At 44.6% G+C, this 27,476-nt stretch overlaps 3 protein-coding genes across 4 annotated transcripts; all 3 read right to left on the bottom strand.

Annotated features, from left to right (window-relative positions):
- Positions 1 to 667: 667 nt before the first annotated feature.
- Positions 668 to 6,538, bottom strand: MAGEB1 (MAGE family member B1). Of its 2 annotated transcripts, none has more exons than XM_065538814.2 (2): positions 6,436 to 6,538; positions 668 to 2,277 (listed from the first exon to the last, which is right to left on the bottom strand). In XM_065538814.2, exon 2 carries the CDS (start codon positions 2,215 to 2,217, stop codon positions 1,174 to 1,176), a length of 1,044 nt encoding a protein of 347 aa, XP_065394886.1. In that variant the 5' UTR covers positions 2,218 to 2,277; positions 6,436 to 6,538; the 3' UTR covers positions 668 to 1,173. The 2 variants fall into 2 exon arrangements, with proteins under 2 accessions (XP_065394886.1, XP_005593283.3); XM_005593226.5 differs by lacking the exon at positions 6,436 to 6,538 and adding an exon at positions 5,562 to 6,027.
- Positions 6,539 to 8,614: 2,076 nt separating this feature from the next.
- MAGEB4 (MAGE family member B4) lies at positions 8,615 to 10,923 on the bottom strand. The gene has a single exon (XM_015443686.4). It carries the CDS (start codon positions 10,691 to 10,693, stop codon positions 9,650 to 9,652), a length of 1,044 nt encoding a protein of 347 aa, XP_015299172.1. The 5' UTR covers positions 10,694 to 10,923; the 3' UTR covers positions 8,615 to 9,649.
- A 4,262-nt stretch (positions 10,924 to 15,185) lies between these two features.
- Positions 15,186 to 20,386, bottom strand: MAGEB3 (MAGE family member B3). Its single transcript, XM_005593225.4, has 3 exons — positions 20,226 to 20,386; positions 19,428 to 19,529; positions 15,186 to 16,818 (listed from the first exon to the last, which is right to left on the bottom strand). Exon 3 carries the CDS (start codon positions 16,755 to 16,757, stop codon positions 15,717 to 15,719), a length of 1,041 nt encoding a protein of 346 aa, XP_005593282.1. The 5' UTR covers positions 16,758 to 16,818; positions 19,428 to 19,529; positions 20,226 to 20,386; the 3' UTR covers positions 15,186 to 15,716.
- Positions 20,387 to 27,476: the final 7,090 nt, after the last annotated feature.

The raw sequence follows: 27,476 nt of genomic DNA, 5'->3' as shown, positions 1-27,476 counted from the left end.
CTGGCTGCACAAGCTCAGGGAAAAGAGTGTTAGCTTAGTGGTTTCTTGGCATCTCACCTCAAGGAAGTGTAACCTTTATTTCTCAAACCCTCTCTGGAGACAACGTGCATAAAACAACTAGTTTGTGCCCTGTGTTTGACTGCCCTGGGATGAGAGCACTGTATTCTTCAACTCCTACCCTAGACACAGGTTCTCTCTGCTTTACCCACAATCCCGAAGTAACTGTTAAGGGCAGTTTCCCTTTCCAAGCTTAATCTCTCAACTTTAAGGCTCATGATCTGAGGGTGTGGCACCTTCTTATGATTATCACCTCAACCAGTTCACCGTGGAGCTAACTTAAAATGACCTCCCAATGAGGGACTTGCATTGTCCCACACCACAAAGTGCCTTGGCTAAGGAAATTAACACTTGACTGCTCTTGTCTGAACCTTCTCCCACCATCCTCACTTTTTTTTCTTTTTTTAGGGAGTAATTTTTTATTAAAAAAAATCTGTACATGTTAGAGTGTATCTCACCACCTTCCTTAAATAATAACTCCTTAGACTAAAAATCTGTGTGCAGGGGAAGGGTCTTCTCTAACTTAGTACAATCACTACTATCACAGAGCCTTACAAGGAGCAAATGCTCAATTTATGGTGAGAATAAATGAGCCACTGAACAAAGAATATAATTTATTGCAATTTATTTTATCTGCATTCTTGAAAAGGTTAAAGACAACCAGGTATGTATCTTTGGATTTTACAAAAACAAAAGTGAATGAATGCAGAAAACAAAAACTTGACATGCTTTGCTTACTCTTCCTCTATTTTAAGACTCCAATTATGTTGTGTGAGGTTCTTTCACACATTTCTGAGAAAATCTCTATTCTAAAACTATACTTTCTTCTTCTTGAACCCAAAAAAGATTCAAGGATTTCAAAAATGTATTACAGAATATCAAAACTCTTATGCTTAAAGCTGGCGGCACCAATAAATGTGTGATCCATGTCGCTCATAGACATAGATCCCAACTCTAAATAAACGTTCTATTAAAAGAAAAACACTTGAAAGATACTAATGTTTAACAGGAACACAAAGAAGATATATGTTATGATCTCTCTAGCCCTATCTTGGCTTCTACTTTAAAAGGTTGGCATCTTGCCACAAAAACAAAGTGAACAATCTGCCTTAATTCTCACATGGGTTGGGAGGAGTTGCTGAATGCGGCTCTAGAACGCCCTCTAAAACTTGCGGCAGTAGTGCGACGCCTGGCTCTAACACTGGATCGGACTCGGGCTCTCTCTTCCTCATCTCTCAAAGCCTCTTCATAATGGGATGGGAAGTCACGGGGAGTGGTACCATTCACCTTGGCCAGAAACTCGAGGACTTTCATCTTGGTGGTTTCAGTGTAGGCTCTTGGACCCCACAGGAATTGATAGCGTGGGGGATCACTGTTGGGCACCCGCTTGTACTTCAGATATTTTTCCTTCACCAGATCTTGGGTGATGAACTTCCGGGGTTCCCCATAGATTAAGTGCTCCTCTCCATCATAGGCTCCCAACATATTCATGAATTTCCAGATCTCTTCCTCGGTGGCAGAGTTGCCATTTAAGAAGATCACACCCAGGAGAGGCATCAGAAGCCCATTCCTGGGAAAGTCCCAATCATTGCTCAGGTTTCCATCATTGGTGAGGTTTAGCTTGCTGACGAGGGTGTAGGTGTGGCCACTAGGGTTGTCTTCCTTCAAATCAAGGCCAAAGACCAGCTCCAAGCGGTGAGAGGCTCTATTGAGGATCTCAGGGAAGTGATCCTTATACTTTTCATCAACAAACTTCAACATATCTGCCTTCATAATGGGCTCTCTCATTTTATACTTATGTAGCATGAAATGCATCAGCATTCCTGCTTCCCAGGCTACAGGATCTTTGACTGACTTCTCAGTGGATGTTGTGCCCTGGGAGGAACTTGCATTTTCCTCACTTTGGCCTTTGGCACCTTCATCAGATTCGGTGCATGACACAGCCGCAGCAGCAGTGGTGGTGGGTGAAGCTCCCTGAGGCTTCTGGGGGATGCCAGCAGCAAGGGAGCTTGCGGGAGTATCCCCCAAAACAGGAGAGGAGGAGGGGCACTCCTCTTTCTCTGCTGCAGTGGCCTCAGCAACCTTGAGACCCTGGGTCTCCTCTCGTGCCTTGCGGCGTTTCTCACGAGCACGGAGCTTACTCTTATGACCCCGAGGCATGATGGCTGTGGTCAGGCAAAACAGGCAGGAGTGTGGGCAGAAGGGCAGGAGATGTGGGGCCTGAAGGAGAGAGAATGAGATTATGTGAGCACTTGCAGTAAGGAGGTACCACCTTGGCTTTTAGAGAGCCACTTCTGCTGGTTTTTTTGAGGGCACTGCTCTAAGAACCCACTAGGCTCTTGTTGCCAATCCTGCCTGGGACTGACTGGGTGACAGCAGAGGTTGGCAGTGTAGACTACCTCTGTGTTCAAGGGCCCTCTCAATTTATATACAGGATCTTCATATCTACTCTTGGAAGGGGCTGGGACCTCCTTCCTTTGCTGCTCTGAAGCTGACACTTCAAAGCTCTCTGGAATCCACCAAAGAAAAATGAGGCACTGCTTCAGCCCACCATCCTTGCTGGGGGCTGGGCGGGGTGGCAGTGCTGACAGTTCTGTGGAACTCTCTGTCCTGGGCTAGTTGGACCTCAATCTTCATTCAGAGTCCTCATCTCATCTATATCTAAGGTCTGGGAACCTCTCTTCTGCTAACTGGTGCTGCATCTTCAGACCAAAGCTGTCACCTCCCTTAGACGTAATGCAAAGAAATAAAGAAGTCTCAGCCTGGCAACCCTTGGCGAAGGCCTTTGAGAGCTAAGTGCAGAGACAGGACTAGCATCGTTGTTTTTCCTCTATTTGGGATGGTGGTTGGGGGCTTGGGGGAATGGTACCTTCAGTCCACATCCATACTTTCACTCCCAGAAGGGCCTAGGGCTCTGTTTTCTCTACACCTGAGGACCTTTACTCAGAGTAAGGCCTACATCTGCCTGAGACCCAATAGAGGAAATGAGGGTGGCTGTATCTGGTCACATCGCCCATATTCTCCAGAGGCTCAAAGCTGTGGCTGGCAGGTTGAAGCCCTGCGATGTGTAGTCCCACTCATGGTCCTCACTCAAGGTCTCCAGTTTGACTCCTGGGCGGGCCTAAAATGCCTCCTACCCCTCCTGCTAACCCATCCGACTAAGACCTTCATTTCCGTTATTCCTGAAGAGGAATTTAGGGGCACTTCTGACATTTATGCTCAGGGCTTCCTAGGGATGACATACAGAGTGACTCTGAGGGATCCCCACTGATGAGGTGGGAGTTCCCTCAAGTCCTCTCTATGAGTCCTGGCACAACCTGGAAATCCTCTCTCTACTGACCTGAGGCCCTTTACATCAGATTAAGATTCTCATTGCCTGAGTCCCAAGATGAAAGAAAGCCTGAATCACATCCAGTCACCCCGTCCTCTATGGGGCTCCACTGTTCTGGGGTCGTTGTTCTCTTTAGTCTTCACTCAAGCAAAGTCTGAGCTCCTCTCTAAGCCTGCTTGATTCTTCCAACCTCAAACAAAAGCCTTCACCTCTCTGAGTACCCAGGGCTAGTCTTGAGGGGATGACACATCTGGTTACTTCTGCCTGGGGTTTCCCAGAGCTGAGAGGGGGTGGAACTTGGTGAAGCCCCACTCTCTAGGTCAATGCTCATCTCATTCCTCCTTCAGTGTCTTCTCTGTCTTGATCTAACGCCTATCCAGTCATACAAAGCCCCCCACCCCCAACTCCTTGAGGAAGAAGTGAAACTTTTCCCATCTGGCTACAACTGTCCATCATCTCCCAAGGATGAAAATCAGGAAGGAATTCCGTGTTTCTTTCACTGTTATGGGATGAGTGGTCCCCCCAGTTCTCAGGGTCTTCTTCTTGACTCCTGGAATTACCCGGGAATCCTCTAGCTGCTAACATAAGGCTGCCCCCTTTGATGAAGTTCCTCACTTCCCTGAGATGCTCTAGGAAGGAGTGAGTGAGACTCATCATATCACCATACCTGGATCTCCCAGGTCTCAGTGGGGACAGGGCTCTTTGTGTGTTACCTCTTTCTTGGAGGGGGTCCCCTCACACTCCCTCAGTATCACCATCTTTTAGGAACTGGGCCTCCTCCCTGTACTAAATAAGGGCTTTCATGTTAAACCAAAGCCATTATGTACCTGAAACAGCCCCTGAAGGAAATGAGAGGCATCTCAACTTGAGAGTTCTAACCCTGGCTTCTCAGGAATGAACGCCAAGGTAAGACTGTGTGTTCCTGCCTGTTCTGGACTACATGGTTACCTCATTCCTCATACAGAAACTGTACCTTAACACCTGTCTTGGCATATGACTCCTATCTCTCTACTGAACTGGGGCAGCAAGGTCTTAAACCAAGGCCCTCCTCTCCCTAAGACCACAAAGGCAGAAGCCAGGGAGTACTTGAGCCTGCCAGCTCTGGCCTGGGATTCCCAGGGACAGCATCAGGCGCAGCTGTCTCACTTGTGTATTGAGTAGCCGCCATTTCCTCACTCAGTGTCTCCACCTACACTCGTCACTCTTTCTGGGACTCCACCCATGGACTGGTCCTGAGACCATGCCCCGTAGACAAAAGTTCTCATACTCCTTGGACCTAAGTTTACAGTCATAGTGGGCCACATCCCACCATGGCTGACTGGGGCCCGTGCGTGCCGACAGCAGGAGCGGGACTTTTTTTTTTTTTTTTTTTGAGACGGAGTCTCGCTCTGTCGCCCAGGCTGGGGTGCAGTGGCGCAATCTCAGCTCACTGCAAGCTCCGCCTACTGGGTTCACGCCATTCTCCTGCCTCAGCCTCCCAAGTAGCTGGGACTACAGGCACCCGCCACCATGCCCCAATAATTTTTTGTATTTTTAGTAGAGACGGAGTTTCACCATGTTAGCCAGGATGGTCTTGATCTCCTGACCTCGTGATCCACCCCCCTCGGCCTCCCAAAGTGCGGGGATTACAGGCGTGAGTCACCAAGCACAGCCCAGGAGCGGGGCTTTTGGACCCCACTGTTCTGGAGTCTGTGACTCCCTCAGTTGTCACACAGGACTTTGTCCCTGATTCCTAGTAGGGTTTAGGACTCCTCCCTCTATTGACCTGAGTCTGTAAGACTTAGGCCAAAGCCCTCATCTCCCTGAGTCACTGAAGAGACAGTCAGGGTGCTACCCATCCGGTTACCTGAGGCCTCCCAGGACCAAATGGAGAAGCGGGACTTAGTGGGGCCCTCTTTGTTACGGGTGGGTGTGGTCTCTTCAATTTACACTCAGGGTCCTCACCTTGACTCCCAACCAGTCCTGAGAATTCACCCTCGGCTGACCCGACGCGGCAACCCTTACGCTCGCTCGGGTACTCGCCTTCAAAGCGGAAGTGAGGATGAGCCACATCCGGCAGCCCAGGGCCTCTGAGGGCTGACGGCAAGAGTCTCTGAGGACTGACGACAGAGGCAGGACGCTAGGACACTGTTCTAGCATCGCTGGTCCCTTCGTCCCCACTAGGGTTCCTCACCTTAGTATCTAGCAGCCTGGGACAACTTCCACCTCTTGACCGAAATCCGCCAGGCAAGACACTGCGCCCTTACGCTCGCTCGCTCCCGCGCTCGCGTCCTCGCCTTCAAAGCGGAAGTCAGGATGAGCCACATCCGGCAGCCCGTGGCCTCAGGGCTGACGGAAGGGGTAGAACGCTACCAGACGTAACTGTTCTAGCGTTGCTGCTCCCTACGTCCCCACTAGGGGTCCTCACCCCTGCTCATCTAGCAGCCTGGGATGACTCCGCCTTCTGACCCAAATCCGCCAGCTTCCAAACAATACCCCCACCTCCCTCAGCCCCCAAGGTGGAAATCTTAGCGAGCCACACAGGCCATCCCTGCCTGGGCCTCACAGGCCTGACAGCAGCGGCAGGGCTCTGTGAAAGTCCCTTTTTGGGGAGAGGTCTTCTCATCAGCTGTCAGAGTCCTCATCTGACTCTGGTTTCCTCTCCGGGCAGAACTGAAGTGACTCCCTTCCGGCCCCATGCTCCCCATCCTCCCTGAGACCTTCCAGGCGGAAATGAGAAGCATCTTAGGCGGATAGCTGTGTGTGATGCCTCAAAACAGGGGATGAATTCTGGGGACTCGTCTGCTGGTGGAGTCCCCTCTTAACACTTAAGAGTCCTACGTTGATTCTTGTTAGGGTCTCGGCCTCTTCCTTCTGTAAAACTGAGGCTGCCCCAGTTAGACGGAACCAGTCATGTCCCTGAGACTTTCCAGGCAGAAATCAGCCTGCCATCTCCGCCAAGGCTTCCTAGGGCTGACAGCAGAGGGGACTTTGTGAGGCCGTGTGGGTGCTATCCTTAGTTCACATTCAGGTCCTCACCTTGACAAGTGAGCAAACCTGTAACTTACCCTTTGTTTACCTGAACCTGCTCCTCTCACATCAAGGTCCTGTTTTCTGAGAATTTCGAGTTGGAATTCTGGATGATCCTCATGATCACAGTCCTTTTGCAACCTGCAATAACAGATAGTAAGGAAAGGACTCCATAGAACCCCACAGTTTTGGCTGGGTCCTTCCATCAATCTTCTTTTATGCTCCTTGCCTTTACATGTATCAGAACCTGGGACTCCTCTGTCTACTGAACTGAGTTCACTCTCCTGAGGGGCTGGATGAACCCTTACATTTTGGAGTGGTTTCTCCCCACTATTCATTCATGAGTGTTCTCATGTTGGCTTCTGTCTCTTGATCAAACTCTTCCAGGGAAGTGTCACATCCCTGCAAAAATTTGACCAGTTTCCTCTTTGCAAACCTTGCAGAGAAGAGGTCCCTGTCCCAGAAGTGATGTGACACTAGGAAACTGAAACGGAAGGTGGAGAGCCTCGGACAGATGTTGTGCTCTCAGGGAAAAAAACATGCTGATCTATTTCTTCACTTCACCAACCAAAGGGTAGTTCTAAAAGATTTACTTTCTACAGAAAAGGTGCAGCCAGATGATTTTTGTAATCTTTTGATCTTTCGAAGCTATCTAAGTTTGCTTCTGTCGGTGATCATATTGTCACCGAGTATTGTTTCTTTTTCTCTGTAACTCACGTCTGTCAATTATTGTGGTATTCTTCTTGCTCTGGTTATGTATTTCAATCCAGTGTTTGGGGTACAGAGACCTCTTCTTTCTTACCTGAGACACACTTTGGGGTTGTAGAAGAAAATGAATTAAGCAATTCACAGTAAGCTTCAGTTTGGGAGGAGTGGAACAGTGTGAACTCTAGAGGAATTCAGACCAGCAGTCTAGTTCCAGCCTTATCACTTACTAGCTGTGTGAACTTGGGCACATTACCAAACTCTATGAGCCTCGGGCTCTGCATCTGTGAAATGGGCTTGACAAGCCTTGTCTTGTAAGACTGGTGGAATGTGGTGAAAGTGTGCAAAGCCCTGGTGTGCATTGAGACTTTAAACAATGCTTGTTATTACTGTGATTATTTCAAGTACAGAAGAAATCATCCACCCTGCTGATTTTTTTCAAGTCCAAGAGATAACAAAGAATATACAACTTTCTAACACATGGAACAACAAATCAGTCCAAAACGCAACTTACAAAGAAACTCTAAATAACTTTTCCGTATTAAATCATATTTTGAGTGTGGAGTTGTCTTTCTCATCTGAAAGCAACTCAAACCTTCTAGGGTTTGGTTCAAAGACCAACTCTGGCCTTTCATCCAAACCATTTATTTTCATTCATTTTACCACCATCAAAAATCTAGATCTCCCTTAGAATTTGCAAAAACACATGAAAGGAAAAAAATTCGTTTTAATGGAATGGGTTCTGGCTGCCCAGCTGATAGCAGAGTATTAGCCCAGTGGCTTATGAGTTTCCAGTCTTAAAGGAGTATCACCCTTATTTCTCAGAAACACTCTGGGGACTACTTGCATAAAACACCTAGTTTGTGTACTGGATTCACTTCACTTGCACTGGGACAAGAGCACCGGCCACTTTCAATCCCTGCTTCTAGGCAAAGATTCCCTCTGGTTTTTCCGCAATCTCAAAGTAACTGTTAAAGGCAATTTTTCATTCCAGTCTCCATCTCTGAAGTCTGAGATCCACCATTTGAGTGTGTGACCCCTGCTCAGTGCACCCCATCTAGGCACTAGGCCGGGACATAAAATTACCTCCTATTGCAGTATGGTCGGTTTCCCAAAGTCTCGATTACCTTGCTTAGGACATTTACACTAGATTCCACTGCTGGAAACACCCCCACCTTCTTTCTTATCCCCTCTTTTCACCTGTCTTTAGGTCTTAGGGAGTATCTCATCACCTTCATTATATGATAGCTGCTGTTGGATTCTAAAATTCTATGGGCAGGGATTGGGGGTTTTTTGTTGTTTGTTTGTTTGTTTGTTTTTTAGTTTATCCGGTACTAGCCAGGAGCCCTCCAAAGAACAGCTGCTCAATTAATATTTGGACGATTAAAGTGTAAGTGACCAGGAAGTCAAATGTATTGCTATTTAATTTCCCCCACATTCCTGAAAAAGCTAAGCCAATCCGGGTACATACACTTCACTTTTACAAAGAAAAACTAAAAAGAACAAAACAAAGCAAGAATTGACCACATTTTACTTTTTTTTTTCTCTACTTCATGGTCCCACCAACTTTATTGCAAGGTAATTTCCTTTTCACAAATTTCATATTCCAATTCCATATTATCTTGTTCTAGATCACAGGAAAAGACTTAAAAGATTTTTAAATTGTTTTACATAATGCAAAAATTCTCGCTCTTCAACCTGTTATATTTTAATAAATGAGTGATTCATGCCTTTCACAAACTTAGATTCTGAAACTAAATAAATCTACAATTAAAAAAAAGGACACTGAAAAGCAGGAAAAAGAAAAGATAAATCATTTTACATACAAATATGTTATATATAGTGTTCCCACCAACTCCCCTTTGGCCCTCCATTAATTAGAAGGTTAAGTGTTTTGTTAATCAAAAGTAAAGAATATACCTCAGACTTCACAAGGAGTGGGAGACACTGCTGGACACCACACTGAAACATGCCAGACCCAGTTGCAACACTATCTCTGGCTCTCTCTCCCTCATCTCTCCAAGTCTTCTCTTAATGGAGGGAAGACAATGGGGACACTGTCATTGACCTTGGCCCAGGCCTCCACATTCTTGAATAATCTAAGCAAACCAGGTATGTAACTTTTAAATTTATGAACAAAAAAAGACTGAACGGAGTAAGACAAACCATGAATAAAGCAACTTTTACTTTTCTTCTCTTTCTATCTTCAGATTCTACCTATTTTACTGTGAAGTTATTATAAATTTCTAAGGATAACCTTACTCCCATGCCATGTTATTTTGCTCTGTATCACAAAAATGATTTCAGGATTTTCTATTTGTATTTCTAAAACAAAATTCTTATTACTAAACCAACCTGATAAACAGCAATAAGTGTGTGATGCATGCCATTTCTAAACTTATATTCTGAATCTAAATAAACTTTCTATTTTAAGAAACATCACTAGAAAATACAACAAAGAGATAAATCAACAAGTTATTCATGCATCACAGGAACAGAGAAAGCAACAGGTCTTTCAACCACAAAATGAACAATTTGCCTTAGATCTCACATGGGGTGGGAAGAGCTGCTGGATGTGGCCCTGGAATACGTACTAGTCACGGCCGTAGTGCCACGCCTGGCTGCAACTCTGGGCCGGGCTCCGGTTCTCTCTTCTTCATCTCTCAAAGCCTCTTCATAAAGGAGTGGGAAGTTATTGGGGGTGGTGTCATTCACCTTGGCCAAAAACTCCAGGACTTTCATCTTGCTGGTTTCTGCATAAGCTCTTGGACCCCACAGGAATTGATAGCGTGGGGGATCACTGTTGGGCACCTGTTGGTATTCCAGATATTTTTCCTGCACCAGATCTTGGGTGATGAGCTTTCGGGGTTCCCCAAAGATAAGGTGCCTCTTTCCATCATAGATCCCCAACATATTCAGGAATTCCCAGATTTCCTCTTCACCGGCACAGTTGCCGTTTAAGAAGATCACACTCAGTAGAGGCATCAGAAGCCCGTTTCTCGGAAGGCTCCAGGCACTGCTCTGGTTTCCATCATTGGTGGGGCCTAGCATGCTGACAAGGATGTAGGAGTGAGTGGTGGGGTTGACCTCCTTCAAGGCAAGGCCAAAGACCAGCTCTGTGCGCTGAGAGACTTTCCTGAAGATCTCAGGGAAGTGCTCCTTGTACTTTTTGCTGATGATCTTCAGCATTTCTGCCTTTGTAGTGGGCTCTTTCATTTTATACTTGTACAGCAGGAACTGCACCAACATCTTCGTCTTCCTGGTTAGAGGATCTTTGAGTGATCTCTCAGTGGATGTTGAGGCCTGGGAGGAACTTGCATTTTCCTCATCTTGGCTCTCTTCACCTTCATCAGGTCCAGTGCCTGACATAGCTGCAGCAGCAGGGGTGGTGCGTGGCTCTCTCTGAGGCTTCTGGGGAATGCCCAAAGCAAGGGAGCTGGAGGGAGTATCCCCCAAAACAGATGAGGAAGAGGAAGGAGACTCTTCTTTCTCTGCTGCAGTAGCCTGACCAACCTTGAGATCCTGGGTCTGAGCACGGGTCCGCTGGCGTTTCTCACGGGCACGAAGCTTACTCTTCTGACCCCGAGGCATGATGGCTGTGGTTAGGCACAGCAGGCAGGAGTGTAGGCAGAAGGGCAGGTGATGTGGTTCCTGGAGAAGAGTGAATGAAATCCTGAGAACACCTTCAGCAGGCAGATACTACCTTGGCTTTTCAGAAGCCGCCTCTGCAGGATTCCTTGAGAACACTGCTCTAAGTATTCACTGGGCTATTGTTCTTAGTCATTCTGTCCCCTGAGAACTCAGCTGAGGAAGTTACAATGTGCCTTAGGCTGCAGCTTGCCAACCCTGCCTGGGGCTGACTGGGTGACAACAAGCCTCGCAGTTGGGATCTCTGTGTTCAAGCTTGGAGAGGATCCACTCTGATTACCTTTAAAATTATCATGTCAGCTCTTGGCAGGGCCTGAGCCTCTCTCTATTGGTGTTGTGAAATTGACTCTTTAGTTTTCTGGGACCCAAATGAACGAAGTCCAGGGGCCCCTCAACCCACCACCCCTGCCTAGAAGCATTTAGTACTCTCTCTTTAGGTCCCAGATTTGCACTCAAGATCCTCATCTGGACTCCATGCAAGGTTGTGGACTGTCTCTTCTGCTGACTGATAACTGCGACTTCGGAACAAGAATTTCACCTTTTCTAGTTCTGATATAAAATGTGATGGGCATCTAAGAAAAAAAAATTGATTACCTGGACTTTGCTAAATTAAAACTTCTGCTCTGCTAAGGATACCACAAAGAGAATAAGATAACTCCCAGGTTGGGAAAAAATTATTTTCAAAAGACATATCTTATAAGGGACTGTTAACCAAAACATACAAACATTTCTTAAAACTGAACAATAAGAACTGACCAACCCTATGAAAAATGGGCAAAAGATCTAAGCAGGCACCTCAACAAATAATATATATGGAAGGCAATACATACATGAAATGATGGTCAACATCACAGGTCATTAGAGACTTGCAAATTAAAACAATAATGTGATACCACTACATACCTATAAGAATGGTCAAAATCAAAAACACTGATAACCCCAAATACGGATGAGGATGTGGAGCAACAGGAGCACACTGTCATTGCTGGTGGACATGCAAAATGGTACAGCCACTTTGGAAGACAGTTTGTAAGTTTCTTACAAAGCTATGCATACTCTTATCATATGATCCAGCAAGTGTGCTCCTTGTTATTTAGCCAAATGAGTTGAAAACAGTATGCCCACAAAAAAAAAAAAAAAAAAAAAAAACCCTGCACACAAACGTTTATAGTAGCTTTATTCATAATTGCTCAAATTGGGAAGCAACCAATATGTCCTTCAGAAGGAGAGTGGGTAAATTAATAGAATAAAGTATTATTCAGCACTAAAAGGGAATGAACTATCACGCCACAAAGAGACATGGATGAAACTTAGATACATATCACAGAGTGAAAGAAGCCAATTTGAAAAGTCTATACATTGCATAATTCCATCTATATGACATTCTGGAAAAGGCAAAAGTATGGAAACAGTACAAAGTTCAGTGGTTTCCAAGGGTTGGGGAGAGTGAGAGATAAATAGATCAGGCACAGAGAACTTTTAAGGCAGTAAAACAATTCTGGATGATGCTATGGTGGTAAACATATGTCATGTTACATTTTTAAATATTAAAACCCACAGAATGTGCAGCATCAGGAATGAATCCTAAACTACAGACATCGGGCATTGGGTGATAATGACGTGTCCATGTATTCTCAATTGTAACAAATGTATCACCCTGGCTTGGGAGATTGATATGAGGGAGGCTGTGTCTGTGGGAGGACAGGATGCCCATGGGACTCTGTGCTTTCTGCTCAGTTTTGCTGTGAACGTAAAACTATTCTAAAAAAGAAGGTCAATTATTTTTTAAAAATTAAAAAAGTGGTGGTGAATCCTCAACCTTACATGCTGCTCTGGCAATTTAAGATTTATGCAGGGGGGTGGACTCTGTTGTCCTCTCTATTCAGAGGTGAGCAGTCCCCTCAGTTCTCACTCGGTTTCCTTGATTTGGCTCCTAGCAGATCCTGGGGCTCCCCTCTTTTTTGACCTGAAGACCTCTCCGTTTAAAAGGCCTGCACCTCCCTGAGATCTGATAGGAGGAAGAGGGTGGCCTTATCTGGCCACAACTGACCGTGGTCTCCCAAGAGTGGCAGCTGTGGTAGACAGGTTGAGGTCTTATGATGGATTGTCCTACTCAGGTCCTAACTCAGGATCCTAAATCTGACTCACAGGAAGGCTTAATATTCTTCCCTTTGCTGAGCTGGGATTGCCCACCTCAGAACCAGACCTTCACTTCTCTGTTACTACTGAGGATATGAGGATGCCTCTGTCTGACATTCATGCCTGAATCTCTCAGAGATGACAATAGGGAGGATTCTGTGGGGTCCCCACTCATAGGGGTTTGGTGGTTTCCGCACTCTTCAGGGTACTCACTTTACTCCTGGCACACATTAGGAATCCTTCCTCTATGGACCTGAGTCAGCCAGCCTCAGATCATGGTCTTTACCTTCTTAAGAACTCCGGAGTAGAAATCAGGTTCAGCCCCATCCTGTCAAGACTATTTGGGTGAGTGCTTCCCTCATTCTTCATTCAGGGTCCTCAGCTTGGTATGTGTCAGAGAATGGGACTCCTCCCTCTACCGACCTGAGATGCAGGAACTCATAGGTCCCTGAGAACCTTGAAGAATAAGTGAGGAGATGCTCAGGCTAAGAACTCTGTCTGGCATGTTCTGCTCAGTCCTCCTATATGAAGGTCTTTATCTTAGCTCTTGTCCCTTAATTAATGACTTCCTGGGAAATGCCACATCCCTAAAAACTCTTGACCAGTTTCCCTACAATAAATCCTGCAGACAATGCATCCCTGTCCCAGGAGTGATGTAAGATAGGGAAGCTGTAACACAAGGCAGAAGCCCAGGATTAAAAGTCATACCGTCAGAGGAAAAAAAAGCAAACAAACAAATAAAAACATGTTGATCTATTTCTTCTCTTTACCACCCTCTTATGTATTTCTCTTGGAAAAGATTTAACTTCCTATAAAAAGGGGAACTGTTCAGAACGACAGAATGTGAGCCCATGATCTTTTGAGTTTATCTGACTTTGCATATGTAGTCATATTGTCACCAAATATTATCTTTCTCTCCTTAATTCACACCCCTCGACCATTTTGGTAATTTCCTTGCTCTGGTTATGTATTTCAGTCCAGCAAATTGGGCACAGAATCTTTTTATCACTTGATATGCATTTGGGAGTAGTGAGAAGAAAAGTGAATAAGGGGACACAGTCAGTCTCAGGTTGGGAGGCATGGAACAGAGTGTGCTTTACACTAATTCAGACCAGGGGTCTTGTCCCAGTCCTGTCACTTACCAGCCATGTGAAATTGGACACGTTAATAGACCGTGGGCGTCAGGCTTTTTATCTGTGAAGTGGATTTGATAAGTTCTGTTTTGTAGGACCAGTAAAATGTATACAGTGTATGTAAAGTGCTTGAGATGTATTGAGACATAAAATAGTGCCAGTTCTTATTATGATTAATTTGTACCCTGACATTGCAATCTACTACACTGGGACTTATTTTTCAGTGCAGGAGATGTCAGAGATTATACCATATTCTAGGACAAAGAAAGCCCTATCAGACAAAGTGTTACCTAGAAAGGAAAACTAAATAATATTTCCTCATTACTTGATAGATCATTCAATATTAGTATGAGGTAGACTTCCTCAGTAGATGCAACACAAATTCTAAAATGAGTTTCAAGAACCAAAAACTTCCTTCTCTCTCAGCTATCCTTCTATCTAAACCACTTTTATTTTGATTCATTTAACCACCTCTCAAAATCTAGACCTTGCCTAGAGTTTGCCAAATTACACACGAGGTAACCTAATTGAATGTGCTTTTAATGGAACAGGCTCTGGATCCCCCAGCCCAGGGCAAAGAGCACCAGCATAGTGGCTTCTGGTCCTCCCACCTCCCTTGAGGGTATTACCCTTATTTCTCAGAAACTGGCTGGAGATGATGTGTACAAAACACCTAGTGTGTGCTGTGTTTATTTGTACTGGGAGAAGAGCACAGGACACATTCTTACCCCAGGTTCTCCCTGGTTTATCCATGATCCCAAAGTAACTGTTAAGAACTGTTTCCTATTCCAAGCTTTGTCTTGCACCTCTGAGAGGCAACTTCTGAGAGCCTGGCCCCTGCTCACCATTCCCACAGCCTCATCCAGCCCACCATGGAGCCTCACTTAGATGAACTCCCATTGAGGGACCTGCATTTTCTTAGGCCCAACACCGCCTTGATTAGATAATTCATACTTGACTGTTCTCATGTGGAAATACCTCCCTCCCTTCTTATCATGTATCCTTTTGGTCTTAGAGCGAATATCACCATTTTCCTTAGATGATAGCTGCTTCTCGACCTTATAATTTTAAGGTCAGTTGCCAGGTTTTCTTTTTCTTAGCCCTCCCAGTACTAGCATGGATCCTTCCAAGAGCAGACGCTCAATTAACACTTGGAGAATGAGTGTGTCAGCATGAGGTCTAATTTATTATGATTTAATTCTACATTCTTAAATAAGCCAGACATATATGGTTATTTATCTTTCATTTTCTTAAAACACAGAGTAAAAGCATTTAGGAAACCAAATATTGACCATCTTACACTCTTTCTCTATTTCTTAATCCCACACATTTTACTGCTGACTTTTTTTAAAAAAACATTTTCAAGGAAATGCTTATTCTAATTCCAAGTTATCTTGCACCAGATCACTAAATAAGATATAACTTTTCTCAATCTGCTTTACGAAACAGCAAAATTTTTACTCTTAAAAAACAAATATGACCAATATCTATCCTAAATTTAGATTACAATGATAAATAAAAGGAAAATTTGAAAAGTATGCCCCAAAATACAGATAAATCTTCAAATTATCCATTTAGAACAGAAACAAAAAGGTATTATACAGTGTGTTCCCTCCAGTAACACCCAGTCCTTCACTCCTTGGAACAGTGACTGCCCTCTTTAACTACAAAATGAAAAATTTGCTTCAACTTCACTAGGCGTGGGAAGAGCTGCTAGCCTTGACCTTGGAACATTTTCTGCCCATGGCACTACTGCCATCATTGAACGTAGCTGCAGCTTGGACTCTTTCTTCCTCATCTCTCAAAGCCTCTTCATACCAGAACTGGAACGCACTGGGGACAGTTTGATTGACCTTGGCCCAAAACTCCAGTACCTTCATCTTGCTGGTTTCAGCATGGGCTCTTGGACCCCACAGGAATTCATAGCGTGCAGGATCACTGTTGGGCACTTGTCGGTACTCCAGGTATTTCAGCTTCACCAAATCTTGGGTGATGAGCTTTCTGGGCTCCCCAAATATGAAGTGTTTCTTCCCATCATATATTCTCATCTTATTCAGGAATTCCCAGATCTTCTCCTCAGTGGCACAGTTGCCCTTCATGAAGATCACGCCCAGGAGATTCAGCAGGAGACCTGTCTTGGGAAATCCCCTCCCACGAGTCACTGTCCCATTGTTGGGGAGATCCATTTTGCTGACAAGGACATAAGAGTCCTTGGTAGAATCAACTTTCTTTAAATCAACACCAAATACCACCTCCATGTTAAAAGAGGCTTTTTTAAGAATCTCAGGGAAGTGATTCTCATGCCTTTTTTGGACAATTTTTAGCATATCTGCTTTCATAATGGGCTTTTTCATTTTGTACATTTCCATCAGGAATTGCACCAACATATTTGTCTTAATGGTTAGAGGGTCTGTGCGAGACCGCACAGTGGAGGATAGACCCTGAGAGAAGCTTTGCTTTTTCTCAATTTTACTGTTGGCTCCCTTGTATGACTTTTTGTGATAAGCATCTACAGATGTAGTGGTGGACAGCGCTCTCTGAGGCTTCTTGAGAACACTACCTGACCTACCAGCAGACTTTTTCTGGATAGTCGCCTCCAAAATAAGAGGAGATGAAAAAGATACTTTTTTCTTCTGAGTTGCAGTCATCTGAGCACCCTGGTGACCCTGGATCTGACCCCAGGTCCGCTGGCATTTCTCACGTGCACGGAGCGTACTCTTCTGACCCCGAGGCATGATGGCTGTGATCAGGAACAGCAGGCAGGAGTGTCAGCAGAAGAGCAGGTGACACAGGCACCTGGAGGAGAGAGAGAAAGAGAAGGTATGAGAGCCTTCAGCAGAGAGGTACCACTTTGGATTTAAAAGAAGACCGCCTCTGCAGTTTTCTGTGAGAGCACTGCTCTAGAAACCCAGAGGGCTTCTGTTCTGATCAGTTTGTCCTCTGAGAACCCTGGGAAGGTAATTAAAGTGTGCCTTAGGCCGCAGCCTGCCAGCCCTGTTCTGTGTATACTGGGACTGAGAGCGGCCATGACATGTCTAGTCCTTGTGGATTTCCTTTTACTCTGGGGTAGGAGGTTTCTCTCAGTTCACATTCAGGACCATCATAAAAACTGTCAGGGCTGGGTCCCCTCCCCTGTGCTGCACTAAATTTGACACCTCCAACAAATGTCCTCGTCTCCTTGGGACCACCTAAGAGGAGGTGAAGGAATGTCTCAGCCTCACCACCCCTGACAGGAGGAACTAGGTGCTAAGAGCACTGTGGAGACCTACCCTTTCCTGGGCTTATTGGGGTTCTGATACCTCATTCATAGTCCTCATCTTGTCTCTAGATAGGACCTAGGACAGCTGCCTCTGCTGATCTGATGCCCCTCACTTTAGATAAAGGCCCTCAGCAACCTAATGCCATTAAAAGAAGGTGAGTTCACATACACCTGACCTCCATGCCCAGCCTCCTCAGGGCTGCAGGTGGGGAGTGGGGGACTCTTTGTTGTCTCTTCTTTATGTGGGAAGAGTGATATCACTAGTCCTCATTCAGGGTCCTCACTGTGACCCCTGTAAGGCTCTGGGTCTCCTCCCTCTTCCATCTGCAGAACTGGGGCATGTAATTAGTTCAACCTTTCTGGCACTCCCTAGGCAGTAAGGGGGGCTGATGTTATTCCAAGGCTTCCCGGAGCTGAGAGAAGAAGCATAATTTGTGGGACTCTACTTTTTAGAGACAGTGTTCCCTTTAGCTTTCGCTCAGGTCTCTGATCTTGACTCCTAGTAGGATGTGGGACACTTCCCTCCATTAACCTAAGTCCTCCAGCCTCAAAACAAGGACCTAGACAGGGAAGTCAGAGACCCCTCCCCTATGAATACCTTTGCCTGGAACTTGCAAAATGAGTGCAGGGACGTTGTTTGTGTTGACACCTCTATTGCAGAGAGATTCCTTCATTAGCACTCAGGGCCCTCACCTTGACTCCAGTTAGGACCCAAGTCTCTCTTCCACCTGCTGAACTGGCCCTACTTTCTTAGACCAAGGCCCTTCCCTCCCTGAGACTTTCCAGGCAGACATCTGTCAGACAGCTTTCAAGGTATTCCCAGGGAAGACTTCAGGGGCAGGACTTAGTGTGGCCCTCTTTGTTATAGGTTGGGGGATGGTGGTCCCTTTCGTCCACATTCAGGGTCTTGACCTTGACTCCAGAACAGTCCAAGGAATTCACCCTCTGCCGAAGGGATACCGTGCCCCTCAACTCCAGATCCTCCCCTTCAAAGCACTTCCAAGGAGGTGAGGACGAGCTTTATCTGTTCACAGCTTCCTGGGGTCTGATGACTGACAACAGGGGTGGAACTCTATGGGACTTCACTGTTTTGGAGTCGCCAGTCCCTAGATTCTCATTCAGGGTCTTCACCTTGGTATCTTATCACAGCCTGAAATTTCTCCCTCTACTGACCTGAGTTCGCTAACCTCCAAACAAAACCCTCATCTCCCTGAATACTTCCCTCCCTGGATGGGGAAGTCAGGGCCCCCGGTTATGACTACCCCTATCTAGAGCCTTCTAAACTGGCTAGCAGCAGTGAGACCCTGTCTGAAAAAAAAAATAAATAAATAAAAAAGACAAGGACCACTGGTGCTAACCAGGGGAATGCTAACCAGTAGGGCTGCTGCTGCTCTCTGTTGACGCCCCTCCTGGGAAGAGATCCTGTCCTTTAGCACTCGGAGACTTCACCTTGGCTCCAGTCAGGGTCCAGGTCCTCTCCAACCCAATAACTGGGGCTGCTCCCTTAGTGAAAGGCCCTCCCTCTGGGAGCCTTTCCAGACAGAACTCAACCAGGACCTCCCAGGGTCAACCACAAGGGTGAGACGTTGTGGGTCCCCCTTTGTAATGGGCAGGGAGTAGTCCCTTCGGTCCCTGCTCAGGGTTCTTACCTTTACTCCAGATTAGTACTAAGAATTCACGCTAGGCTTCGGACCCGACTGAAGCTATTGCACCTGTCAGGCCAACAGCCTCACTTTCAAAGCGGAAGTGAGGATGAGCCACGTCCCGCTCGGGGTCTCCGAGGGCTGCCAGCAGGGGGTGAGACGCTGGGACCCCGCTGTTCTGGAGTCAGTGGTCCCTAGGTCCTTATTCAGGGTTCTCATCTTGATACTAAGTGGAGCAGAGTAACACCTCTACCGAGTGAAGTCCGCCAACCTCCAAAATCCTCCCCTCCCATAGTCCCTAGAGGGGAAGTCTAGGCATGTTATCGGGCCATGTCCTGGGGCTTCAAAGACCTGAAAACAGGGTTAGGGATTTTGGTGGGCCCCTCTTTTGGAGAGAGCTTCCCTGGTTAGCACCAGTGGGCCTCATTTTTTTTTTTTTTCTTTTGAGACAGCGCCTCACTCTGTCTTCCAGGCTGGAGTGCAGCCGCGCGATCTTGGCTTACCACAACCTCCGTCTCCCAGTCCTCGAACTCCTGTGCTCAAGCGATGCGGTTGTCTTCCTCCTCCCAAAATGCTGGGATTACAAGCGTGAGCCAGAGCCCTGCCTTAAAAAAAAAAAAAAAAAGTGTCTATTTATTTATTTATTTATTTATTTATTTAGAGACGGAGTCTCGCTCTGTCACTCAGGCGGGAGCGCAGTGGCGCCATCTCCGTTCACTGCAACCTCTGCCTCCCAGTGATTCTCCTGCCTCCACCTCACCAATAGCTGGGACTACAGGCACCCGCCACCATGCCCGGGTAATTTGAGACAGTGTCTCTCTCTGTCGCCCAGGCCAAAGCGCAGTGGCGTGAACTCGGCTCACTGCGGCCTCGACTCCTAGCGCTTAAGCAATCCTCCCACCTCAACCTCCCGGGTGACTGGGACTACAGGGGTGCTCCACTGCTGCCTGGCTAATTTTTTTTTTTTTTTTTCAGAGACAGGTTTTTGCCATGCTGTCCTGGCTGGTTTCGAACTCCTGGGCTCAAACAGTTCACTCGCCTCAGCCTCCCAATGTGCTGGGATTACAGGCGTGAGAAACCGCATGGGCTTGGTCTTCATGTTGACTCTAGTTAGGGCCAAGACACCTCTGAAGAACTGAGGCTGCCCTGTTAGACAGAGCCTTCCCCTCCCTGAGACCTTCCAGGCTGAAATGAGAGGCAAGCCAGTTTTATAGCTCTGCCTGTTTTCCAGGGTTAAAAACATGGATTGGGCTCCGTGAAGTCCCCTCATTTGTGGGTTTAGTTTTCCCTTTTTTACTCACTCAAGAACCTCACTTCGCTGCTGGCCAGTCCTGGGACTCCACCTTCCGTTCCATGAATCCTGCTCAGATCAAGGTCCTCTGAGATCTAGGCTGAAGCTTCGATGAGCCACATTAGGCCAGGGATGTTTGGGTCCTGTGAGAGCAGACAGCAGAGTCAGGTTTCTATGGGACATCACTGTTCTGGCTCCTCCTTGTTCTTCATTCAAGGTCCTCCCTGATATCTGCCAGACCCTGGATCCTCCCTCTGGTTAACTGAGGTCACCTTAGGTCAAAACTCTCACTTCGCTGAGAACTCTGAAGGGTAAAAGAGAGGCTGCTCAGTCTGACTGTACTGCCTGGGGCATTCTAGGCCTGATAACAGGTTTGGGTAGATCGAGGAAGGCCCTGTTATCTTTTGGTGTGGTTGTCTTTCCAGTATTTATTTATGTGTGTCCTCCTTATTTTCTCTTGCCTCTCTGAATGAAGGCTTCCTGGGAAATGCCACATCCCTGCAAACTCTTGGACGATGTTCCTACTGCAAACCTTGCAAGTCTGTGCCCCAGGGCTAATGTGAGGTAAAGAAACGATAACACAAAGCAGGGAGTCCAGGGTAGTTGGTGGGTTGTCAGAGAAATATGATGCTGATTTACTCTTTTCAATAGCCAGCATTAGCCTCTTATGTGACTTCTGTTTTAATTGATTTACTTCTTAAGGGGAAGGAGCTGTTCAGGATGATTGCGTGGTCCCTGATTTTGAGGTTATCTGACTGTGCATATGTAGATGATCATATTGTCACTGAATAATATCTCTTTCTCCTCTTTATTCATAGCTTTCATTTATTTTGATATTCTTTATTGCTTTGGCTATGTATTCCAATCCAATTCTTTGGGCACAGAATCCTTCTTTTTAACCCATGAGATATATTTGGAAGTATTGAGAAGAAAAGTGAATTAAGGAACACAAAGTCTGCTCCAGGCAGAGAGGAATAGAATGAAGAGTGTGGGCTCTAGAAGAATTCAGAACAAGAGTCTAGTCCCAGCCCTGTCACTTATTCACCCTGTGAATTTGAGCATATTACCAAACTCCAAACAAAGAAATAATAATCAAACAAAATGCTGCTTAGCAAGGACAATTATACAATTTATAAAGTGTTTGTGGAAGAGCCTTCCCCAATTGGATACAACTCAAGTCTCAAAATTTTTGTCAATGACCAATATGTTTTTCTAACTCCTAGACACCCTTCTATGTTAACCACCCCTGTTTTGATTTTTATTATTTATTTATTTTTTGAGATGGAGTCTCAGTCTGTCACCCAGGCTGGAGTGCAGAGGCACTATCTCAGCTCACTGCAACCTCCGCCTCCGGGCTCAAGTGATTCTCCTGCTTCAGCCTCCCTAGTAGCTGGGATTACAGGTGTCCACCACCACGCCCAGCTAATTTTTGTATTTTTAGTAGAGACGGGTTTTCACCATGTTGACCAGACTGGTCGTGAACTCCTGATCTCAAGAGATCCACCTGCCTTGCCTCCCAAAGTGCTGGGATTACAGGCATGAGCCACCATGCCTGGCCATACCCCTGTTGAATATCCTTTTAATAGAGTGGGCTCTTGATTCTCCAACCCAGGACAAAGAGTGCCAGCACAGTGGCTTCTGGGCATCTTACCTCCCCTGAAGCTGTCATCTTCCTTATTTCTCAGAAACTCACTAGAGATGATGTACATAGAACACCTAGGTTGTGCACTGTATTAGACTGTGCTGGGATAGGGACATAGAATACTTTTCACATCTGTCCTAGGTAGGGGTTCTCTCTGGTTTTCCCACAACAGGAAAGTCAATGTTAGGGAAAGTTTCCCATTCCAGGCTTAGTCTCTCAACACTGAAATGCACCAACTGCATAAAGCACTTAGATTTGTGCACTGTGACTGTGTTCTCCTGCACTGGGACAAGAGCACAGGACACATACCATCCCTGCCCCAGGTTCAGATTCTCTCTGGTTTATCCACGAGCACAGAATGGCTGTTAAGAACTACTTCCCATTCCAGGCTTTGTCTCACACCTCTGAGAGGCACCATCTGAGGGTCTGGCCCCTCCCACAGCCTCATCTAGCCCACTACGTAGTTTCCGTTAAAATTACCTCCCACTGGGGGATTTGAGGTTTCCTAATACTCCAAACTGCCTTGCCTCAGGGCGTTTACACTTGATTGCTCTCATCTCAAACCTCCTCTGTTCCCCATTCCTCCTTTGTACTTGTTCTTTAAGTCTTAGAGAGTACCTCATCATCTTTTTTTTTTTTTTTTTTAATGACAGCTGCTCCTAGACTCTAAAATTAAATGGACAAGAAATTGATTTGTTTTGGGGAAAACATTCCCAGTACTAACATGAAGACTTCCAAAGAGCTGATGCTCAATTAATGATTAAGGAATAAACAAGAGAGTAAGTATGAAGTCCAATAAATTTGGATTTCATCTCTCCTACATTCTTTAATCATCTAAGAAAATCCAGACACATAACTCTTAATTTTATAAGAAGAAAGACTAAAAGGAATTAGGCAAACCAAGAATAGACAACCTTTTAAAACAATTTTTTTTGATCTCAACAATTTTTAATACAGTGTTCAATCACATTTCCAAGATAATCACTACTCAAGAAAAATCACTATTTGTATGACATTTCTCCAAAGCAGACATAAAAATGTCCAATAGCTATACAAAGATATGCTCAACATCACTAACCATCAGGGAAATGCAAATCAAAACCACAGTGAGATATCGCCTCATACAAGTTAGGAAGGCTATTATAAAAAAAATAAAATAGGCCGGGCGCGGTGGCTCAAGCCTGTAATCCCAGCACTTAGGGAGGCCGAGACGGGCGGATCACAAGATCAGGAGATCGAGACCATCCTGGCTAACACGGTGAAACCCCGTCTCTACTAAAAAATACAAAAAAGTAGCCAGGCGACGTGGCGGGCGTCTGTAGCCCCAGCTACTCGGGTGGCTGAGGCAGGAGAATGGGGTAAACCCGGGAGGCGGAGCTTGCAGTGAGCTGAGATCGGCCACTGCACTCCAGCCTGGGCAACAGAGTGAGACTCCATCTCAAAGAAATAAAATAAAATAAAATAAAACAAAAGCAACAGAACAAAAACCCAATAGAGATGAGTGTTGGCGAGAGTGTACAGAAAATGGAACCCTTCTACACTATGGGTGGGAATGCACATTGGTACAACCATTATGGAATACAGTATCAGCTTTCTCAAAAATTAAAAATGGACTACCATATGACCCAGCAATCTCTCATCTGGGCATAAGGAAATGAAATCATCACCTCCTATAGATATTTGTGCTCCCATGTTCACTGCAGTATTATTCTCAATGATCAAGATGTGGAAACAACAAAAGTGTTTATCAATGGATGAATGGATAAAGTAATTGTGGTATATATGTACCATGAAACAGAAAACCAAATACTGCATGTTCTTTGTGGGAGTTAAACATTGAGTACACATGGACACAAAGAAGGGAACAACAGACACTGGGGCCTACTTGAGGGTGGAAGGTGGAAGGAGGGTGAGGATGAAAAAACTGCCTATCATGTACTATGCTTATTACCTGGGTGATGAAATAATCTGTACCCCAGAACCCCACGACATGCAATTGCCTATATAACAACCTGCACATGTACCCCTGAAACTAAGATAAAATTTTAAAAAATGTTATTTAGCCTCGAAAAACATTGCAACAACACATTGCAACAACACAGATGAACTTGGGGGACGTTATGCTGAGTGAAATAAACCAGACACAGAAAGAAAAATGCTACATGCTATTAATCTTTCTTATATGTAGACTCTAAAAAGAAAAAAAGTTAAATACATAGAAAAAGAGAATAAAACAGTAGTTACCAGAGGCAGGGTGGGGAGGGGAATGCAGAGATGCATGTAAAACAGTACAAAGTTGCAGTTTTGTAGGAGGAATAAATCTAGAGATCTAAAGTACAATATGAGGACTACAGTTAATAATATTGTATTGCATACTGCAAATTTTCTAAGAGTAGATTTTAGGTGCTCTTACCCCAAAACAAGGTAATTATATGATATAATGGATATATTAAATTGCTTACCTGTAGTAAGCATTTCACCATGTACTGTAATGCATTGCTTAACAATGAGGATACTTTCTGAGAAATGCATTGTTAGGCAATTTCATTGCTGTGCAAATATAATAGAGTATACTTACACAAACCTAGGTGGTATAGCCTACTACACACATAGGCTATTTGCTATAGCCTATTGCTCCCAGGCCACAAACCTGTACAGCATGTGACTGTACTGAATACTGTAGGCAAATGTAACACAGTGCTAAGTATTTGTGTACCTAAATGTAGAAAAGGTACAGTAAAAAATATGATATAAAAGGTTGTTAAAAATCATACACCTGTATGGAGTATTTACCATTAATGTAGCTTGCAGAACTGGAAGTTGCTTTGGGCGAGCTAGTGATTGACTAGTGAATGAATGTGAAGGCCTGGGATATTACTGTAACACTACTATAGACTTTATAAACATTGTACAATTAGGCTACACTAAATTCTCAAAAGTAGTTTTCTTTCTTTAACAATAAATTACCCTTAGCTTACTGTAACTTTTTTGCTTTATAAACTTCTTAATTTTTTTTAGCTTTTTGACTCTTTGTAGTAACACTTAGCTTAAAATATAAGCACATTGTACAGCTGTACAAAAATATTTTCTTTCTTTATATTCATATTTTATAAGCTTTTTTCTATTTTTACTTTTTAAATTTTTAAACCTTTTTGTTAAAAATGAAGACAAAAGCACACACATTAGCCTAGGCCTACACAAGATCAGGATCATCAGTATCACTGTCTTCCACCTCCACATCTTGTCCCACCGGAAGGTCTTCAGGGACAATAATACACATGGAGTTGTCATCTCTTATGATAACACCACCTTCTTCTGAAATACAACCTGAAGGACCTGCCTGAGATTGTTTTTACAATTAACATTTTTTTTTTTATTAGTAGTAGTACAAGGAGTGCACTCTAAAATAATAACAAAAGTAACACCTGTAATCCCAGCACTTTGGGAGACTGAGGCGGGCAGATCACTTGAGGTCAGGAGTTCGAGACCAGCTTGGCCAACATGGTGAAATTCCCTCTCTACTAAAAGTCCAAAAATTATCCTGGCGTGGTGGCAGGCCCCTGTAATCCCAACTACTCAGGTGGCTGAGGTAGGAGAATTGCTTGAACCCAGGAGGCAGAGGTTGCAACGAGCTGAGATTGCACCACTGCACTCCAGCCTGAACGACAGAGCAAGACTCCGTCTCAATTATTACTACTTTTAATATTACTACTTATTAATTAATATTAATATTTTAATATTATTACCTATTAATTAATATTACTACTTATTTAATATTACTAGAATATTATTACTACTACTACCCTGTCTCAATTCTTATTACTTTTAATGGCAAAAAATGTAATTACTTTTGCAGCAACCTGATTTTTAAAAAGTATAGTATAATAAAGATATAAACCAGTAACATTGTTGTTTATTATCAGTATCAAGTGCTATGTACTGCACATAATTGTATGTGCTATACTTTTATAGGCCTGGTAGTGCAGTAGGTTTGTTTTCACCAGCATCACCACACACATGTAAATAATGCAGTTTTTTAGCTCCATTATAATCTTATGACACCACCATTGTATATGTGGTCCTGATTGAAACATCATCATATGGTGCATGGCAATATATGTATATCAAAACATCCTGCTGTACAACTTAAATTTATACAATAGAAAAGTCCTTATTCATATGCTATGTTATCTTGTTCTGGACCACAAAGAGAGACCTAAGGATTTCCAATTTGTTGATAAAAAATTCCAGCACTTTTACATTTATATATGGAAAACAGAAATAAATATGTTATCCATGTTATTCATAAACACAGATACTGAAGCTGAATAAATCTTCTATTAAAATGAATACATTTTAAAAGTGCCCAAAATAAAAAAAAATACATCTTCCAATTATTCAAGTGGAGCAAAAAACAAAAATAAGACATACAATATGTTTGCCCTAGGTCGAAATTGGCTCTCCACTACTTAGAATGTTGCCTTCTCTTTTCAACTACAAAGTGAAGAATCTGTCTCAGATCTCACTAGATGTAGGAGGAGCAGCGGGACGTGGCTCTGGTATGTGCCCTGGCCATGGCAGTAGCACAGCCCTGGCTGCAGCTCTGGCTCAGGCTCTCTCTGCTTCATCTTTCAAGGCCTCTCTATATTTCATCCAGCCATGGAATTCAGGACCTCCAAGGGTCAATAGCAGGGCCTGAACTCTTCGGGACCCCAGTGTTCTGGGTGGGTGCTTTCTTAATTACTTTTAAGGGATCTGGCATTTGTATCTAACAGATCTTGGGCCTTATCTCTCTCCTGACCTAAGCTTGCCCTCCTTAGGCCAAAGCTCTCAAGTTCCTGACAGCTGTGAAAAATAAATGAGAGGATGCTCATCCTGACAGTTCTGCCTGGGACCCTCTAGGTCTGAAAGCAGGCAGGGGCTAGTCTTTTTGTAATAACCAATATTCTGCAGTGTTTGTTTTTCCAGTCCTGATTTATGTATGTCCTCATACAGGCTCTTGCCAGTGGGATTAAAGCCCTCTTGGGAAACGCCACATCTCTGCAAACTCCTGAACAGTGTCCTCTCTGCAAACCTTTCAGAGAACAGGCCCCTGCCCTAGGAATGATGCAATATGGGAAATCTACAGCACAAGGCAGGGGGCCCAGGATAGGTGGTGGGCTATAAGAGAAAAAGCAAATGTTGATCCCCCATTCTTGCCCAGCCAGATTTAGGGTCTCATGTAACTTCTGTTGTGATATATTTACTTTTTATAAGGAAGTGGCTGAGTCAGATGATTTTTTTTGTACGCCCTCATTTTTTGAATTTATTGGACATCACATATGTATGTAAATTCTGTCATCAAAATATTTTTTTTTCCTTACTCAAACCTTCCATTTATTTTGATATTTTTATTGTTCTGGCTATATATTACAGTCCAATAGTTTGGCCACAGTCTTTCTTTTTATTGCCTCTGGTACATTTTGCAGTAATGAGAGGAAAAGTTAATTAAGGAACAAGGTCATCCCTAGTCTGAGAGGAGTGGCACAGTGTGGGCTTTTGACTAACTCCGACCAGGGTTCTCGTCTCAGCCCTGTCATTACTAGCAGGGTGAACTTGGGCACGTTACTAAATTCTATG

This window comes from Macaca fascicularis, chromosome X (assembly GCF_037993035.2).
Source record: "Macaca fascicularis isolate 582-1 chromosome X, T2T-MFA8v1.1".
NCBI lineage: Eukaryota > Metazoa > Chordata > Mammalia > Primates > Cercopithecidae > Macaca > Macaca fascicularis.
This window is presented reverse-complemented; position numbering and strand designations above follow the sequence as displayed.

Excerpts from the sequence above, each read along its gene's own strand:
- MAGEB1 (XM_065538814.2), bottom strand. The coding sequence starts at position 2,217 with ATGCCTCGGGGTCATAAGAGTAAGCTCCGTGCTCGTGAGAAACGCCGC.
- MAGEB4 (XM_015443686.4), bottom strand. The coding sequence starts at position 10,693 with ATGCCTCGGGGTCAGAAGAGTAAGCTTCGTGCCCGTGAGAAACGCCAG.
- MAGEB3 (XM_005593225.4), bottom strand. The coding sequence starts at position 16,757 with ATGCCTCGGGGTCAGAAGAGTACGCTCCGTGCACGTGAGAAATGCCAG.